This window comes from Callorhinus ursinus, unplaced genomic scaffold (assembly GCF_003265705.2).
Source record: "Callorhinus ursinus isolate GAN/ISIS: 27379988/994484 unplaced genomic scaffold, GSC_fseal_2.0 scaffold1, whole genome shotgun sequence".
Taxonomy (NCBI): domain Eukaryota; kingdom Metazoa; phylum Chordata; class Mammalia; order Carnivora; family Otariidae; genus Callorhinus; species Callorhinus ursinus.
This window is the reverse complement of record NW_027397063.1, coordinates 106,381,745-106,400,070: the sequence shown is the minus strand read 5'-3', so window position 1 is coordinate 106,400,070 and position 18,326 is coordinate 106,381,745. Positions and strand designations below refer to the sequence as shown.

The following is an 18,326-nucleotide window of genomic DNA, read 5'->3' as shown; positions in this document are numbered from 1 at the left end:
AAAATAATGATTAAAAGATATATATGGGACAAAAAACACTCTCTAATGTCTGTGTGGATACTTTTAGTCAGATAGAGATGTACTTCATAAATTCTATCATCATGACCTCCCTTAAGTGCCTTTGCTCTGGCTCAGACAGGCTTTGGACTTTTTCTTTAAAAGAACCACCCTTGACCTCAACATCTGACAGTCACATTTTTTATGAGAAAAAAAATTAAACTGATTCATAACATGAAATCTATTATCTGAGTGTTTCCTTAAGTAGTTTAATCTCAAACTTCTTCAGCTAGTTTATCTGTAAAATGAGATCAATGTGTTTACACAATCTCCAAGTTACCTTCTAGTTACTCAAAAAATGAGAAGAAAACAAAAGATCTCTATGGTCATCATTATTGTCTATGAAGTTTTGACTTGGTAAGTGTGTAAGTGCCTGTCGTACACTCAGATGCTAAAAATAAATGGAGTAATCTTCATCTCTTTAGGCTACCATAATCTTACAATATACACTTTCTTTTTTTAATTTTTTAATTATTTTTTTAAGATTTTATTTATTTATTTGACAGAGAGAGACAAGGCGAGAGAGGGAACACAAGCAGAGGGAGTGAGAGAGGGAGAAGCAGGCCTCCCGCTGAGCAAGAGAGCCCGATGCGGGGCTCGATCCCAGGACCCCGGGATCATGACCTGAGCTGAAGGCAGAAGCTTAACGACTGAGCCACCCAGGCGCCCACAATATGCACTTTCATTGAGATGAAAAGAAAACAAGAAAATTAAAGACATCACTTTTAGAAAACTAAAGAATTAAGAACTACTAAATTTGGAATTTACCTTTCATGATCAATACATACATATTTCACCAATATATATATAAAAGTTGTACATTTAAAAACTATAAATGGAATGCTGTTTAATGTACAGTGTCTGTTTTGGTTTGGTTTGATTTTATAATGTCAAAAATAAATTTCTTAAAACATTAAAAAATTCAAAGTACAAATTATCAAAGAACAACTTCACAGAGAAAAGTTAGTATAAACAAACTAACAAAAACGAGAACACTATAAATATCTAACAGTGTACAGGATAAGCAATTTAAATAAAATAGGCAGCAACTATACATTCTAACCACATCTATTGCTCTACTCTTAAAATTGATGTTACAATTTCTACCAGTGGAAAGGGACTTTGCAGAGAGGTGAAGAAGGACTTAACAGATATATTCTAAAAACTAGATGAATGTTCATTAAACTCTTTATATCTAGAAGAAAGACACCACAGTTCATGAATCCATCCAGGTTCTCTTTTCCCTGGCAAGAATCCTGAAATATCTAGTGGCTTCCTAAGTTTACCTTGCATCTCAGGAGTGATGTACCCAAGGAAATATTTATTGGCCATTCACATGAGCAGGAGTGCTGTTCTAAGAAGCCAGGCCTCCAGGTCTGCTGGTCAGCATCCTCCAACACTGCATTAGCTCTGTACCCAAGGTGATAATCCACAGCCCACAGAACAGGGGTCTTACAGGGTTCATATGAACTCCTAATAAAAATTGTGGGCAAGAGGAGCACCTGGGTGGCTCACTCGGTTGGGTGTCTGCCTTCGGCTCAGGTCATGATCCCAGCGTCCTGGGATCCAGCCCCGCATCGGGCTCCCCACTCGGCAGGGAGCCTGCTTCTCCCTCTCCTCCCAGCTTGTACTCTCTCACTGCCTCTCCTCCTCTCTCAAATAAATAAAATCTTAAAAAAAAATTGTGGGCAAGAATACAATTTTCCAAAACATACCCATCCAAACTGAAGAAGTTTACTTGCTTTAGAAATGTACTAAGGTAACTGAACTAGTGCATTTGGTTCTGTGTCAATATCAAGATCATCATAGGCTGGGGAGAAAACAGCTGAAATGGTTTCTAGAGAGAAGTGGGAGAAAAAGTAAGTTTTGATTGGTTTCCTTGTAAGTTAGGGTCTGTAGCATGAGAACAGATGCTCAGAATAATAGTATTTTACCGGTTGACTCCTAATTTGCAGAAATGAGCTACTGATAATTACCACCATTTCATTATCATGAAGAGAGACATTTATAAATAATCAGTAAAAGAGTTACATTTGTGGTTGCTGATACGCCTTTATCTGTATAAACATCTTCTCTTTCTAGAAATATGATCAATACAATGAATACATACCTTCCAGAAGCTCAATTTGCTGATGAATCAGTATCTGATCTATCTATTACAGTAAAAAAAAAAAAAAAAAAAAAAAAATTAAGCTATATTTCCATGCTTTCTACACCAACCAAATTAATATTAGTGCTTTTATATTTTAAGGAATGCATATAATCAATTATCAATATTTATCAATATTTAATAATAGCATACTTACTTCTAAACTTTTATACCTAAAAAGGTATAGAATTAAAATTAATATATCTTTAATTGAAAAACAATCATCGAATGTGTTCACTATTAATGTGGGCAAATTCAGGTCAAATAAAATTGACTTACACTGGAATCCCTCTAAATTTTTTTTTTTAAAGTTCCTTCTTGAAAAGACTTAAGAAATATTAAGACTCTTTATCCATTTGAAGAGATTCTTTCCAAATCTAAAAAAAAAATTTGAAGTGTGCTTGATATCATCTTTTGGAGCAGGTAATAACTTCCCCTATACATTCTGTAAGGCCTTGATTTTAAAAAGAATCTGTTTAAGGTATTTGTCAGAGAATATATGAACTACAAAAAGTTCTTACAATACATGCTGCCCAAGTGCATTGTGGGAAATTAAATTAGTACAGAGAGTACAAGAGAGCCAATTCATTTACTGAAAACTGGTTGGTTACCACAGGAATATATTTATTTGTTTATTGATCAGACACATAGGATTTCATATTCCTACTCTACCTACCAGATTTCCAACACTGGGCAAATACTAACGCTCACATTGCTAGGATATGGTATCATGCAGTACACCAAAATCCAGGATTTTTTTTTTCTTACTTGTGGCGTTAATAAAATTGGTTCTTCCAAAGAGCAAAGCATCATAAAATACAGTTTTATTAATGATAATAAAAAGTGTATCATGTTATACACAAAATATTAACTCTTTGTTTTTGGTACCACTTATTGACACTCAACACCAAATTTAGTTTAATGTTTCTTTTCACCTTCCAGGAAGTTATTTGGTGTTGGGATTAAAGACAGTGAGATCCAGAACCAAGGCTCTAGAAGTAAAAGCCATTCCCACTTTCTTAGTGTTTTGGCTCTGAGTCAATTATATAACTTCTCTGGACCTCAGTTTCCTCTTGTGTAAAATGATGATAATATTAGCACCTATATATCATAGAGCTTCTAAAAGGATTAAATAAGTTAATACATGTGTTATACTTAGGAACAAAGTCTGGAAAATAGTGCTTAATAAAGGTTTGTTATTGGCCATTACCACAGATTATATTCAAAAATCATAGAAAACACAATTTCCTAAGATATTTGTATTTCACTTTAAAAGTAAACTTCACCTAGAAGTATAGTAATTTGTCAGCATTAAATGTTGTTTTATCATTTCAGACTTTTGTGAATTAATCATTTGTTAATTTTATTAAGCGAACTATAAGGATAGTTTTATTTTTTATGAGTGTTTCATTTATTTGAAATTACCTGACTTAAATATTCCAATCCAGGTGGACAGTCTAATGGAGGTGGTGGTTCTGGCATGCATGGTACCCCTGCAGGTCCACCTGGCTGATTATACACTGGCTGGTGTTGGACAGGAAAGCCTACTGGGCCAGCACCTGAATAACCAGCTGGTGGAATTGAGTAGCCAGCCTGAGGGCCAGGATAGCCAGCCTGAGGGCCAGGGTAGCCAGCCTGAGGGCCAGGGTAGCCAACCTGGGGGCCAGGGTAGCCAACCTGGGGGCCAGGGTAGCCAGTATGTTCTGGAGGTCCTGAAATAGAAACAGGTGAAGTAATTTGTAACTGCACAGAAAATGAAACATGAATTCTTTTGGGATTACTCCTAAAACTCTGCAAACTGAAATTTTAGCTCAGAAATCCTGTTTCTATGAAGCTTAAATGTTGTGTTTTTATCTTTCGGCAAATTTTCAATGAAATATCTGTGGTTTCATATCCACTCCTACAGGGCTTGGGACTGTGAATAGAGTTGGCCCAAGCTTTATCCACTGTTCAAACTCAGTTGAAAATACTCTTGAAACCTAAGAAAGTGACAGGAAATTAACAATGATCTAGAGTCACCTACATAAAGAGTCTGGAATACTTCAATAGAAAAGAGAGATGTCATTGTGTCAAAGGCCCAAAATAAAGGCTTTGAGTCAGCATTTCTAAAACCAAAGCACTCTATAAAAATATGATAATTCTGGAATTGTAGGAAACAGTACCTCCCTTATGTAAAGAACTACAGGGGGTTTTATCCCCTCAAGAAATATTTGGCAAGGTCTGGAGCATTTTTGGTTGTTTCAGCTGGAACAGAGGGTGATACTGGCATCTGGTAGTTGGAGGGCCAGTAATGCTGCTAAATGTTTCCTGAAATGCCAGAAAGTGCCCTGAAAAAAAAAGAATTATACATCCCAAAATATTATAGTGCTGCTGTTGAGAAACTCTGGTATAGAGGTAAAAGCATGTTGTTACTTCCACTATTGTCCAGGTGCTTATCTGGGTTAACAGTTGGCCTGAACTTTTAACCCATGGCACATTCCTGTCCTAAGACCTCCTACAAGAAAAAAAAAAAAATCCATTATGATAGTAGGTTACAAATTTAAATTTCATAATTTACTGCTCTCAGCACTCTGAAAAATACAATTTGAGAACCAAGGAAGGGAAAAAGTTACAATAGGCAAACTTGTCCTAGGTATTTAATAAGCACAGGAGAGGAAGAAATTTAATAGGTATATATTCTGTATTCCACGTAAATCTGTGATTACAATGAAGCTTCATAAGCTTACATGAATAGTGCACAGAGTAGCAATCCCACAGCAATGGAATATAATTTCAAAGGAATGTGTTCCATAATATTTTAACAGGAAAGGCTATGTAAAATTTATTCTTAGATTATATAATTTATAAATACTTTAAAAAAAACACTGATGGCAAAATACATATACCATTATAAAAAGATTTAGAAGACAGACTAAATCTCATACTAATACCTTTTAAATATAGTTTTTATCATTCATTCCTTCTTAGAATAAATAAATATCGGGGCGCCTGGGTGGCTCAGTCGGTTAAGCGTCTGCCTTCGGCTCAGGTCATGATCTCAGGGTCCTGGGATCGAGCCCCGCATCGGGCTCCCCGCTCAGTGGGGAGTCTGCTTCCCCCTCTCCCACTCCCTCTGTTCTCTCTCTCTCTCAAATAAATAAATAAAATCTTAAAAAAAAAAGCATCAGCTATTTAAAAAAAAAAAGAATAAATAAATATTTACCAATGTTCTACAATGTGACTGGCTCTGGTCTAGAATCAGAGGACACAGCTATCAACAAGGCAACCTGTCCTCAGGATGCTTATAGGGCAACTTTTGGGAAAAAGTAAATAAATTCTTTTTAAAAGATTTCAGATTGAACTCATAGAGAAAATGCATGGTAGAGAGGGAAAGGTATCAACTAGTTACTTTAGATAGAAAAAAAAAAAACTCTGTTGAGATCTAAAATATGAGAAAGGAAAAGCTTTATGTAAAGATCTGGTGAGAAACGTTCAAGAGGAAGGAAAACCAAATGCAAAAATCTTCAACTTTAGGAATAAATTTGGCATGTTTGAGAAAGAGAGAAACATCATAAAGGAGAGGAAGAGTAGAAACTGCTATCAGTGAAGAAATAGGAGCAGTTCATCTAGGGAGCCCATTCATAAGGAGTTTAGATTTTATTCCAAGTGTGATTGACAGGCCTTTGAGGGTTTTAAGCACACAAATGAGTTCCATAATCCGATTTATATCTTACAAAGTTTTTAGGAGTGCTGAGCACTGGGATTTAAAATGAGAAATGCAGATGCAATCCCTTCCCTCACTGCCTAATGGGGAAGATAACTTTATATTTATCCTTTACTCTAGGGATCCACAACACCAGTATGATCAGCTGATTAACAAGAGTCGAAGACAAGCTCTTTGAAAGAAGGGACCAGATTTTTATGACTATATATGCCAAAAGAAAGTGTTGGGATGGGGAGAGAGAAAAGGAGGGAGTTGGGACAGCTTCCCTGAGGACCACCTTTCAGCTGAGATCTAAAGGATACAAAGGAGTTGAGTAAACCAGGGGCATAGGGAAAAAGGTTTCAGGGAGAAGCCCTGGGACAGCAACACAAACAGGGTTTCTACTCATCTGTGAAAAGGCACATCGACTTGAATAGCAGAGAGTCAGGCTTAACAGACAGTTAAAGAGAATGCAGGGGAGCCCCTCAGGTCTAGTGAACCAAATCAAGCATTCTGGCCTTTATCATGAAAGCAACAAAAAGCCAATGATGTACACACATTGAATACTGTAACATGAACAGATATGCATTTTTAAAGATCACTGGCTACAGTGCAAAGATCAGATCACAGGCAAACCAAATGGGGATATATGAGTTAATAGGTTACATTATTAGCGTATTTCAATCTTCTCAAGACTCTTGGAGAGGATAGTTGATTATTCACAAATCAATGAATTAAGCATACAGAATTACCTGAAATTTGGATAATATTTTCATTTGTATAAAGTCCAATTGATTTAATACATTATTAGTATAATAGTCAACAAATATTTGTCACTTATTATTTGTAAATCATTGTACTAGGTGTTTTACATATACTCTCATTCAATCTCCAAACAAAACTGAATTGGAAAATATTAGCCCCATTTTATAGATAAGAACTGAGGCTTTAGGGTGCCTGGATGGCTCAGTCTGTTGGGCATCTGCCTTTGGCTCGGGTAGTGATCCCAGGGTCGGGGGGATAGAGCCCCACACTGGGCTCCCTGCTCAGCGGGGAGTCTGCTTCTCCCTCCCCCTCTCCTTCTGCCGCTGGCTCATGCTTTCTCTCTCTCACTCTCTCAAATAAATAAATAAAATCTTAAAAAAAAAAAAAAGAACTGAGGCTTAGAGGTATAGAGCAACTTGTTTGAACCATCATACAACTATTAAGTATAGAGGCCAGAACTTGAAGCCTGATACATCCTCTCTATGCCTTTTTCCCACCTGCATAGTGGGGACAATAGTACTGACCTCATAAGATTGAAAATTAAATGAGTTAATCCACATTATGCACAGTGAGCTCTCAATTTTAAACTATCCCTACTGTTAGCATCATTGTCATATTAAGACCTGAACTATATGTGGCCTTGGACTTGAGAAATAAAATTAAGCTATTTTTCTCACGAACTCTCAAGTCTGATTATAACTGAATTTAATTATGTATCACCCACTTTTAATTATCTGTGGGGTGGATTAAATCATTCTCCAAGTGCCTTGGATGAATATTACAGCTTGCTAATAATTCTTCAGTCATCATATAAAAATTTAGAGCAGCAATCCTCAGCCCTGGCTGCACATTAGAATTACCTGGGAAATTAAAAAAATTACTAATCCTTGGGTCCCACTACCTGAGCTGCTTTAATTTTCCTGGGATAGTGCCCTGGTATAGTGTTTTTAAGAGCTTCCAAGTACTACTTAAGTGCAGGCACTCTTGAGAACTATAACCTTAGAGATTTTCTAGCTCACATTCTTATAACTGCAAACATCTGGATGAGATCCAGGCCCTACTGCAAAATTTTTGGCTAGACAATTAAAGAGGCCATTTAGTTCCAAAGCAGATTTATTTGCTCAGAGGAGAAAACAAACTAGATACACCTTTCTGTCCAAACCTGATTCCTTTTGATCCTAAATCCCTAGGATGGTCTCAAGATGGTAGTAGCCAGACTAATTGTAAATCTGGGTACACCATGAACTTTGCCATTTAGTAAAGTTCTAGTAATTTTGATAACTGCATTTGTCTAAATGAAAATCTCTTAAGTCTTCTATTCATTGGTTCAAAGGGAAAAATGTATTCCCTAGTATGGAGTGATATGATTCAACTGCTTTTCTTAGATGTAAGGCATGATTCAGGATGTATACAAAAGCAAATACAAAATGAAAATGAGAATTATCCCCAGGTAGCTGCATTTTTATTACTTACAGCTTCCAGTTTTAAGCAGTCACCTCTTTTCTGTGACCCTCACTGTACACAATTACCCTCAGCTAATATCTGACTCAAAAATACTCAGGGATAAATCTCCTATGTGCATGATGACAATTTTCAGAGATAAAGAATCAATGAAATCTTTTACTTAAAATGTATATTTTGCGGTTTAATTTATGTCAAACTTTATTTGCTAAATGTAAACTCACTACTGTTTTTATTGACTCTACATCTTTATTATCCTGTATAAGTAAAAATTATATTCGTGTTGTTTATGATAATACATAGTCAAGCAAAAAAACTAAGAACTAGGCTGCCAATTTCATTATTGCACTTTTAGTCAAAGACACTACTAAAATATACACACACGGGCAGACACATATATCCTTTGGGGAATATCAATAATTGAAAAATTGGGAGTTTTTGTTCTTTAAACAAATGTTTTACCTTGGAATGCTGCTGAAGGATATTCAGGGAGATGTCCAGGCGGTAAATTTGTTCCTGGATGAGGAGCATTCATTTGCCCACCTGCAATTCAGGGAGAGGTAAACATATATCTACTTTAATAAAATATATGTCAGAAAGAAAAATACATTGTCCTTAAAAAGAAAAATACATTGTCCTTAAATAATTTTCATTTATATGATCTTGTGCTGTACTAAAATTGGTAAAGTGAACTCTTCACTCAACAAAAGCAATGCTTGCCATCAGACTTAATTTGCAGTAGAATCCTGTTTCAAACAAATTCCTTTTTGGATAAAATGAGACAGCTGAGTGGCTGGGGCTGAATTTCTAGTTTTCAAATACGCCTGATCAATGTTTGCTTCCATATTTTGATTCTGTTGGTATTAGGAAAACAGTGTTTTAAAACCACATACAGTGAAGAAAGATGTAGGGATCGTAATGGAAAGATTATGGATGATTTCAAAGATATCTATAATTACTCCTGTAAGAATTATTTTAAAAATATGTAAAATAATGCATACATTTCAGTATTTCAATATCCTTTTTATGCTTACTCTGCAACTACCCCAATAAGGTTGAACCATAGGAAATTCCTAATATTTGACTGATTTTGACCTACAAAAATCATAACTGACTGAATTACAAAAATCTAACATATTAAACTTCGTTGAACCTCCTAGTTCTTCATATTTATGTTTTCTAGTCACTTATTTAGTAGCCATCCCAGTCAGACAATAAATATTTGTTGAACACCTCCTATCTTGCCTCTGAGTTGAGCTCTGAGGCTATACTGCCTCTGTCTTCAGGCAACTTATGGTCTAGTGGACACTACACTTAAACCATGTTTCATTATGGCTTGCTAACTATAAATTCAAAATAGTTTCTTACTGAATGATGAGGGCACGGCATTAATACAGAAGAAAAAGTAAGTCAAACTTTCAATCTGATATATTTTCTATGTACTTCTTTACCACAGGCCTTCAAAGACCACTCAACTCATGTGGTTTCAGCAGGAAAGCTGGATTGTGAGCCACCGTCCTCCTCCATTCAATTGGTTTCATAATACCTTCAGCAGAATGGAGTCCATGGAGACTGTGCAAATTCAGGTAACAAAGAATCCTCTACTTCCATCTGGGCTTTTCTCTGAACAGATAGTGCAACATACCCTGATTTATTACAGATCTCTGAATTACCACAGGTCATTCCATCCCAACCATTCCCTTGTTTGTTGGCTTCAAGTGGGTGGCCTACCTCTTAGTTCTCTAGCTCTCAAGGCCCTGCCCACAGCTCCCACTCCCAACCTGAGTGGGGTCACACTTACCAGATCTCAAGAAAACACACTGCAAGTCTGACTAACAGATCTCCTCTTGAAGGATATGTCACATTTGGCACCTCTTAATAGGTACCATTATTTGAACAATAGTAAATACACATACATATCTGGGAGCTGATAGATTCAAGAAATTAGAAGCTCATAATCTCTGAGGTTTTGGCTCCAGAGTGTTGATCCTAGTTTTCGGAATTTCAGCAGAAATTCATATAAAGGGAAAACAAGCAAATGGGGAAGTGATTAAATAGACCAAAGAGCATATGAATGATGAATGGATTTCTGCATTTGTGAAATGGAACTTAAAATAATTTACAGATATCATAGGAATGTCATGTTATAAAGAAAATTAATTTTTACTTCTATATATATTTACATACTTACATACATTTTATTTCTATTTATGCACATTTACACACACACACAATTATATATATGAAGATGAAGAGTTAAAAGGTGACTATGACCTTGGCCAAAAGAATGTTTCTAAGGTGATCTGAAGCATCCTAATGCTGCAGCAGATATAGCAGTGTAATACTGTATCAATGTACATCTAAAAAGTTTTGTAAGTAAAATTAAATTAATATAGCAAACATTAAGAGAAGATCATGAAACTTCATGAAGGAAAGCTGAGGTTTCTAGTCCTACAGAGTATCTAATGTATCTAGCAAGGCTGACACTGTGGTGAGAGATAAATGTCTCTTTGGTATCTAAACAAAAATAAACAGAATATAAATCTTCTCACAAAACAGGATTTTGTTTTTCACACTTTCCCCCATATGTACTGTTTTTCTCTTCAGAACTTTAGATTTTAAAAAAAGACAAAGTCTTTTATTATATGTTTGGTCAATACCCATCTTATTTAGAATTTTCCTTTTTTTTTAGAGATTTATTTATTTATTTGTTTGTTTGTTTGTTTATTTATTTATTTATTTTAGAGATAGAACAAGAGAGATAGAAAGAGAGAGACAGAGAGAGAAAGGGGAAGAGCAGAGGGAGAGGGAAAGCAGACTCCATGCTAAGCATGGAGCCCAATGAGGGGCCTGATCCCATGATTCTGAGATCATGACCTGAGCTGAAATCCAGAGTTGGCCGCTTAACCGACTGAGCCACCCAGGCACCCCTAGAATTTTCTTGATAGTAAAAAGCCATAACATACGATTGGTATTCATTTAAACCTGTTCACATCTGAATGTTATGAAATATATAGCAAGGATATATCTGAAGATTTTACTACAATGGACTGACATATTAAATTTATTGTCTGTTAATCTGAGTTAAATGTTTATGTATATAAAATGCATATTAAAAGGGAAAAACTGATCTAGATGGAATATAGTATAAATTATATAACATATTTCCCAGTAAGACTAAAATTCCTTAGGCTTATCTAAGTTTTTTTTTTTATTTTTAGAGGAAAACTTAGTGATAGTGGATATATGTGTAGATTGTCTCTACAGTCAAAACAATGAACTAGACTCTGGGTTCTGAAGCATAAACAAAACAAAGGAAATTACATCTTTTCAGAAACTGAATAAAACACTATGACAAAGAACGTATTAACAACAGATTTAACATTATAAAACGAAAGTAAACACTTAAATTACTTACTTTGTTTTTCCATGATTTAAAGAGCTCTGAAAAAGAAGACCTGATATTACTACATTGTCTACAAATTTATAGGCCAAATATGACTATTGAAACAAGATATTCTGAAACTATACATACACATAGGATATTCTTCTATTCATCTCATCTACCAGAATGGTCATTTAAACCCTTTGGTCTTGATCCCATTCCCCCTTGATGTGGTTCTGAGTACAACTTAAGAAGTTGTGGGTCACCCAAGGATGGTAGACATTTTCTACAAACCTTTGTGGAGAGAGGGTCCTATGAGGCAGAAAGCCAAAAAGAAAACACTGTGATCTTAAGACTCCACATTGCAACCAAATTAAACTCCAAAACTGGAACCTTACAATCTATACAAAAGGAGTGTGTGATCCAGCATCCAGCCTTAGGTCTGGGCTCTAGACATGGTTCACCAGGACAGACGGGTTAGCTATCGGATCACACTACTGCAAATACCAGGGGATTCCAAGTTCTGTGGATATGTTCTGCCCAACTTGAACAGTAAATCTGAAAAGGCCTGAGCCTTTGTTCTATGTTTCAAAATACACTTTTAGCCAGAGAACCCACTCTCAGGGGTTGTCATAGCTGCAGCATCATGACAATTGGACCAAAACTTTGTGTTTGGCTATTTCTACAAAAAATAATAATAACAACAACAACAATAATAAAAACATTGCATTCAGTGCTTCTACCTTCCAGCTCCTTGAACCCTTTTCCCCTGATTTCTCCACTTAAAATCCCAACCCCCTTTCTGCCTGCTACTTACAATTAACACATAAGGCAAAACCTCTTGTACAGAGATCCAAGGAAAGGAAACTAAAGAGACTCTAAAGCAGAGCTTATTTGTCCATATTTGTTCTTTTCTTTCCTATTTGGTTACATATTTTGAGTCTTAAACTACAGATTTGTGAGAATAAATCCCTCATGGCAAAACTACTACAAAACAAAATCTGGGTCCTCATTGTGCTGTAGGTTTTAGAATCTTTGCAATTACACAGTATCCCAAGCATGAAAAATGGTGTAAGTTCAGGTATAAAATGTTAAGTGACAGTTGTACCTGTATGTGGGCCAGGTAAAATAAAGCACTTGTGGAATAAGGATGATACTCACCATGTTACCCTGTCCACTCTTGTTTGCTGTTTTAAAGATCTTTTGATTTTTCTCAAACTTAAGGGTCTATTAACAAGAGGTAATGCCTCTCAGTTTTGGAAATGACTAGGCTGAGTCCTGGGTGAATTAATTAATTAAATAATGCCCCCACTACTCTTCCTAAGAAACAAATCCTAGAAAAACTTCCAAGAAAGAGAACACCATATTTATCCTGTACTAAAAGAAAAAAAGTCTCTAAGGAAGTCAAATATATTGTACCACTGGAATCTTAATTACTTCAGGACAAATATATAACTTCAAATTATAACATGATTACCACACACTTCTTCCTAATTCTGCTAAATGAGAGCTTCTGAGGAGATTAGTGCATCATATTCTCTATTCATTTATGTGTATCTCTGGTAAAATTATTCTGTCAGACACCATAAGGCCCATTGCTGCTCTGGGCTATTTGAAAATTATAAACCTCTTCCATCAGGGAAGAGAAATATTGCAAGTGACATCAGTCATGGCTCCACAACTCATATTACAGTGAAATCCTAGACCCATCTCTTGGGGTCCTGAAATTTCTATCTTATTGCTTAAAAAATATTAATGTACAATCGGGAACCCAAGGGAAGCATCCCTAATTTTGGAAGATCCTAAGACTACTATGCCTATAAACTAGGCACAAACTAGATTTGAATTATTTATCCACATTTACTTCTTAATTGTTTAAGAACAAACCAGTTAACATTTTTCTGAGTCCCAAGATGTGGATATATGTTCTGAATTATTTTAGCAAAATGTTACTGCTCTAGAGACAATGACAGAATTCTATGTCCCTAACTTCCATTGAATCTGAGAGCCAAAAGAAGTCTAAAATCAGCCAGGCCATGGGTGGGGGTTGGGGAAGTGAGGAGGGAACAGGTAGAAGGCCTGTGGCTAGAGGGAGCTTGACTCACTTAAGGAAATGAGAGGTTTGTGGATTACAGAAAAAAGAGGGAGAGATCATCAGACGTGAGGATAGAGAAGTGTACAGGGTCAGTTCTTACTCATTTAATGTCTCTCTACCTGCATTCTATGATCTTAAGGGCCAGAATATGGCCTGTCTTGTCCAGGACAAGGCACTTAATGGGTGTTTGTTGACTGAACAAGATGTGTACAGTATTATTTCACTCCTTTCGGTCACAAGGAACAGCTCCCTTACAAATGTGAAGGTTGCTTAGTCTCTGATCCAGCCACTTATTTTACATGTCACTTTTCTATCCAACAGCAGACACCCACTCATTTCCCTTTTCATGTATTCTTCATTCCTTGCATCTATTCAGTGTTCAAAGCCTTGCAGTTGTCGTACTTGCAGGCATGGTATTAAGAGAAACTTCCGCTGTTAAGAAAGTTAAATGATGAAATAGGAAATCATGAATTGATTAACAATCCCCACTAAGTGACACTCGTACTAATGTTTCTCAAACTGCTAAATTAGGAGAAACAATGCCTGCCTGTTTTTGGAACTGGGAAATAGACATTCTAGGACTTCCAGGAATAGCTGTATAAATAAAACCACATGGGAAGCAGATAATAATCTTGGAGAAGCAGGGATTTTACTATTAAAAATATTAAAAGCTAACCTTACGGAGTACTTGGAGCAGTGCTAGACACAGCTCCATTAGCTTTACACTAATATATACCATATTCTAACTCTAACTGTAACTCCTTTTTGATCTTTACACACAAAGATGAGGCAAGGAGGACAGATGAAGAAACTGGTTCTGAGTCCACAGAAATTAAGTAGTAGAGGCAGGATTCAAATCAGGCAGGTGGACTCCTGAACTAATGGACTTAGCCTCTAAGCTATAAACCACCTCTATCTTTCCAATTCATCTGGTGCTCCAGAGTGGCTAGCACAGTTTTGGGGTCCATCCATACACCTAATTAATACTTACTGTTAAATGACAGCTAAGAGGGTCTATTAATACCCTTCTAATACCCCCTTCCCAGTAAACTGGCGGATACCCACGGATCAGGTTCTTGCCGGGTTCTTCAGCGCGGCCGGAGAGGTGTACTGTACTAACAGGGGCACTGAGCCTGCAAGGAGGTTTCGGGCAGGAGACACCTGCCGGGCCAAAGAGGGCCCCACGCGAGTCGCCGCTCTGCTTCCGGGGTCGCTCCCTGGGGCCGCCGGGACGCCGACCGTCACCGTCTACTCACGCACCCAGCGCAAGCACAGCCCGCCAGCCCTCGCGCCCCGCCCCCCGCTAGTCGCCCCCAGCGCCGCGCACCCTGCCTGGGAACCCACGCGGCTCCCGCGCCACGTGCGCACCCACCTGTGGCTGCCGCTGTGCGGATGCTGCCTCGAGGCGAGGTACGGAAACCTCCCAACGACCTCGGCGCCGCGAAACTCTCTCGGTTTCGTTTCCCGGTTCCTACCTGTGGTCGCCAAGCGCCGGAGTGGCCGCCGTTGGGGTGGGGTTGTGGGCACTAAATTCTCGGGAACTTCCGTCTTTCTGTCCTTAACTACATCCCTTAGATTTCTGTTGCTTTCAAAGCTTGAGAGCAGTGGCGGTTCAGAGTACAAATGAGGAGGAGTCAAGCTTGTTTTTCTTCCTGGTGCTTTTTCTCTTTAGCTCTCTTAGTCTTTGCCGCCCTGTTTCTGTCTCTGTCATTCTCTCTCACTCTCTCATTCTGTCTGTCTTTCCTTCTGTCTCTTCCTCTCCCAATCCCTCATTCTCCCCCAAACGCTGTTAACAACTTTTAAGAGTCAAACTGACTAGATGTGTTTAGAATGTTTAATTTTTCTCACCCTCCCCCGACTGGCAAACAGGCTCAATAAACAAATATTTGTTAAACTGAACTGAAGGATTCATTGATTTTTTTCTTTAAAATATCTTATTTACGAAAGTAACACAGGATCTTCCAAACAATAAAGCTGAATATGGAGAAAAGCAAAACGTACCTTCTGCACCTTCTCTCCCCTTTTCTTCCCATGACTCAGGCAACAGACACTTGAAGATTTAGTAAGAGAAGAGATACGTGGGAGGAAGGAAGAGGCGATGGGAAGGGAGGAGAATAGAAAATGAAATTGAGAAAAGAAGTAAAAAGGAAGGAGGAAACCAGCCACTTAGTTTGAATCCCTTCTCATCTCTGTGACTTTGTGCACATCACAATCTCTGTGCCTCTTTTTCAATCTGTCAAATGAGGGTATATTAGTATCTATCTCAAAATTTTTCTGAGGATTAAAGAAGTTAAAATATGCAAAAAGTTTAGAGTGATATACACTGTACATAGGGTTTCTTTCCATAAAGAGGATTGTTTCATGCAGACTGTTCTCTGGTGCATTTTTTTTTCCCTCCAGAATGGTCTCATTGATCTAATCATCTGCGTGTAGTGTATTTCCTTCTTTATAATTAGAAATTATGCTGTAGTCATCATCCTTGCACATATCCTTGTGTATACACTATAGAAAACCCATCGTTCTGTTCTTCTACCAATAAAGTATGAAAACGCTTGTTTTAACACATTTCTCCACTTCTTGACTATCAATTCTAAATGTTTGCTATTCTGATTCGTAAGTATGACCTTATTATTGTTTTTGTTAATTCTAATTGTTAGTGACATTGAGTAATCTTTCATAGGATTTCTGAACATTTTACCATTTTGTTCTATGATATGGCTGATATTTAATACAGACTTTTCTGTTGGATTGGGATATTTTTCCACTTTCTGATTTGTTGTGCTCTTTACATTTCGGGGATTAAATCCCTCATTTGTTAAACAAGGGATTTTTTTTTTTTTTTTGCCTATTGAGTCTCTGGATTATATCTTATTTACAGTTGCTTTCACAACTCTTTCATTTTAATCATCTTTTACTGTATTTTTCACTTTTTAAAAAATATGGAATGCTTCACGAATTTGTTTGTCATCCTTGTGCAGCAGCCATGCTAATCTTCTCTGTATCGTTCCAATTTTAGTTTAATATGTCACCAAAGCGAGCACCTGTGTTTTTCACTTTTGACCTCTGCATTTTGCATCTTATTTTAGAAAGCCTACTGTATATCAGGACATCCAATATGATTCCATCTTAATATCTGCTTATTCCTAATTGTGAAGAAGTTAGAATTTTCTAGTTATCTTCTTGTTATTTATAGTGTATTGTGGTCCAAGAACATGCTCTGAATGGTTTCAACCATTTGAAATTTTTTGAGACTTGCATTATGGCCCTTTTGTACACAGCCATTTTTTGTACATATTTTATATATACTTGAAAAATAAGTGTACTCTTCAATTGTTGAATATGGTATTGTGTTTTTTTGTATTAGGTCAATTTCTTAATTACGCTGTTACTTTAGCTGGTACTTTGCTTATTCTACTGATGAGAGGAATATCGATATCTCTCAGTATAATGATAGATTTGTCTATTTCTTCTTTTTTTTAATGATTTTATTTATTGATTTCAGACAGAGAAAGAGAGAGAGAGAGCACAAATGATGGGGAGGGGCAGAGGGAGAGGGAGAAGCAGGCTCCCCACTGAGCAGGGAGCCTGATGTGCGGGGCTTGATCCCAGGACCCTGGAATTATGACCTGAGCTGAAGGCAGAGGCTTAACCAACTGAGCCACCAACTTAACCAACAGGTACCCCTGTCTATTTCTTCTTGTTTTGACTTTTTTCCTTACATTTTGTGGTTGCATGATTAGGCAAAAACTAAAAGTAGTTATATTATCCTGGTGAAATGAACCTCTATAAATAATGAAGTGTTTCTCTTTATTTCTAGTAATGCTTTTCCTTCAAAGTCCATATTGTCTGAAATCACGCTGTTATTGATAGCTTAAAGATTTTACATTGACAGATAGATAGATTCATCTTTCTAATATTGGGCACCAAGGTCAAGATGGTAAGTTTTCTCTGTGCTCTTCTCTCCTACATGGTGGGTTTTACTTCTCTTTCATGTTATAAGGTAGTAATTCAATGAACCCAGCTTTTAGTTGGGGGGGGGTCTTCTCTTAGTTTTTCCTTCTTGGTGGGCCTGAAACTTATCTTTGGTTTTAACACTTTTATGGTTTTAACACTTTTATCAGAGTTGATGCCCAGAGTTTTCAGTGCTTGCAGAAGCTTCTGTTTATGGTTTAGCTTCCTGACTGCTGAACTTCTGCTGTAGGTGGGGCAGTAAAACTGTAGAGATCCAATAGATTCCATTTCCAATGTTATTTTTCAACCTTTCTGCCTTGATGAATATTGTTCTTGAGTCCCTAGATATTTCCATTCTGTTTTAAACAGAAGTCTTCTACACCTTGCTTAGGGTGGTACATACCATTTCCATATTCTCTCAATGGAGTAGTGAATGAGGAGGGGTGAATAGGCTTCTGAATATAGGCTTTCAAGCATTCCTCACTTTATAATTTTCAATTTTATCCTCCCCTTTATTTGGCATCACTAAGTGCTCAGTCTCTCTGGGATTCTGTGGAGGTAAATTGAATCTCCTTATTCTTACATCCTTCTTGACACATTTTATAACTTCCTGTGTCTTACAAGATAGTTATTACATCTGACTCTTATTTCCATTTTCTCAAATTTGTTGAAATCTTACTCCGTCTGTGGAAAGAGCTCAAGAACTTGATGACACTGATGACCTGCAGCACTGATCCTGGACTTACATAGTTCCAGATGACTTATTCTGTGAAGGTTGGCT

General features: G+C 37.0%; 1 protein-coding gene and 1 non-coding gene across 15 annotated transcripts in view; both read right to left on the bottom strand.

Annotated features, from left to right (window-relative positions):
• PLSCR1 (phospholipid scramblase 1) overlaps window positions 1-15,716 on the bottom strand; it is a 28,958-nt gene extending 13,242 nt beyond the window's left edge. The window contains exons 1-6 of one of the 14 annotated variants that reach the window (XM_025880960.2): window positions 14,660-14,896; window positions 13,714-14,026; window positions 11,533-11,558; window positions 8,577-8,657; window positions 3,632-3,918; window positions 2,168-2,210 (exon numbers count right to left, since the gene is read on the bottom strand). In XM_025880960.2, the coding sequence (XP_025736745.1) occupies window positions 2,168-2,210; window positions 3,632-3,918; window positions 8,577-8,657; window positions 11,533-11,545 (424 nt within the window). In that variant the 5' untranslated portion in view covers window positions 11,546-11,558; window positions 13,714-14,026; window positions 14,660-14,896. Of the gene's footprint in view, window positions 1-2,167; window positions 2,211-3,631; window positions 3,919-8,576; window positions 8,658-9,915; window positions 10,097-11,532; window positions 11,559-13,713; window positions 14,027-14,585; window positions 14,619-14,659; window positions 14,897-14,921; window positions 15,163-15,595 lie in introns of those variants that run through there. The other 13 variants (XM_025880935.2, XM_025880944.2, XM_025880954.2 and 10 more) reach the window with 13 other exon arrangements.
• Window positions 15,717-16,527: 811 nt separating this feature from the next.
• Window positions 16,528-16,635, bottom strand: LOC112834338 (U6 spliceosomal RNA). Its single transcript, XR_003210859.1, has one exon. It is a non-coding gene; the product is annotated as a U6 spliceosomal RNA (small nuclear RNA).
• Between the last annotated feature and the right edge of the window lie 1,691 nt (window positions 16,636-18,326).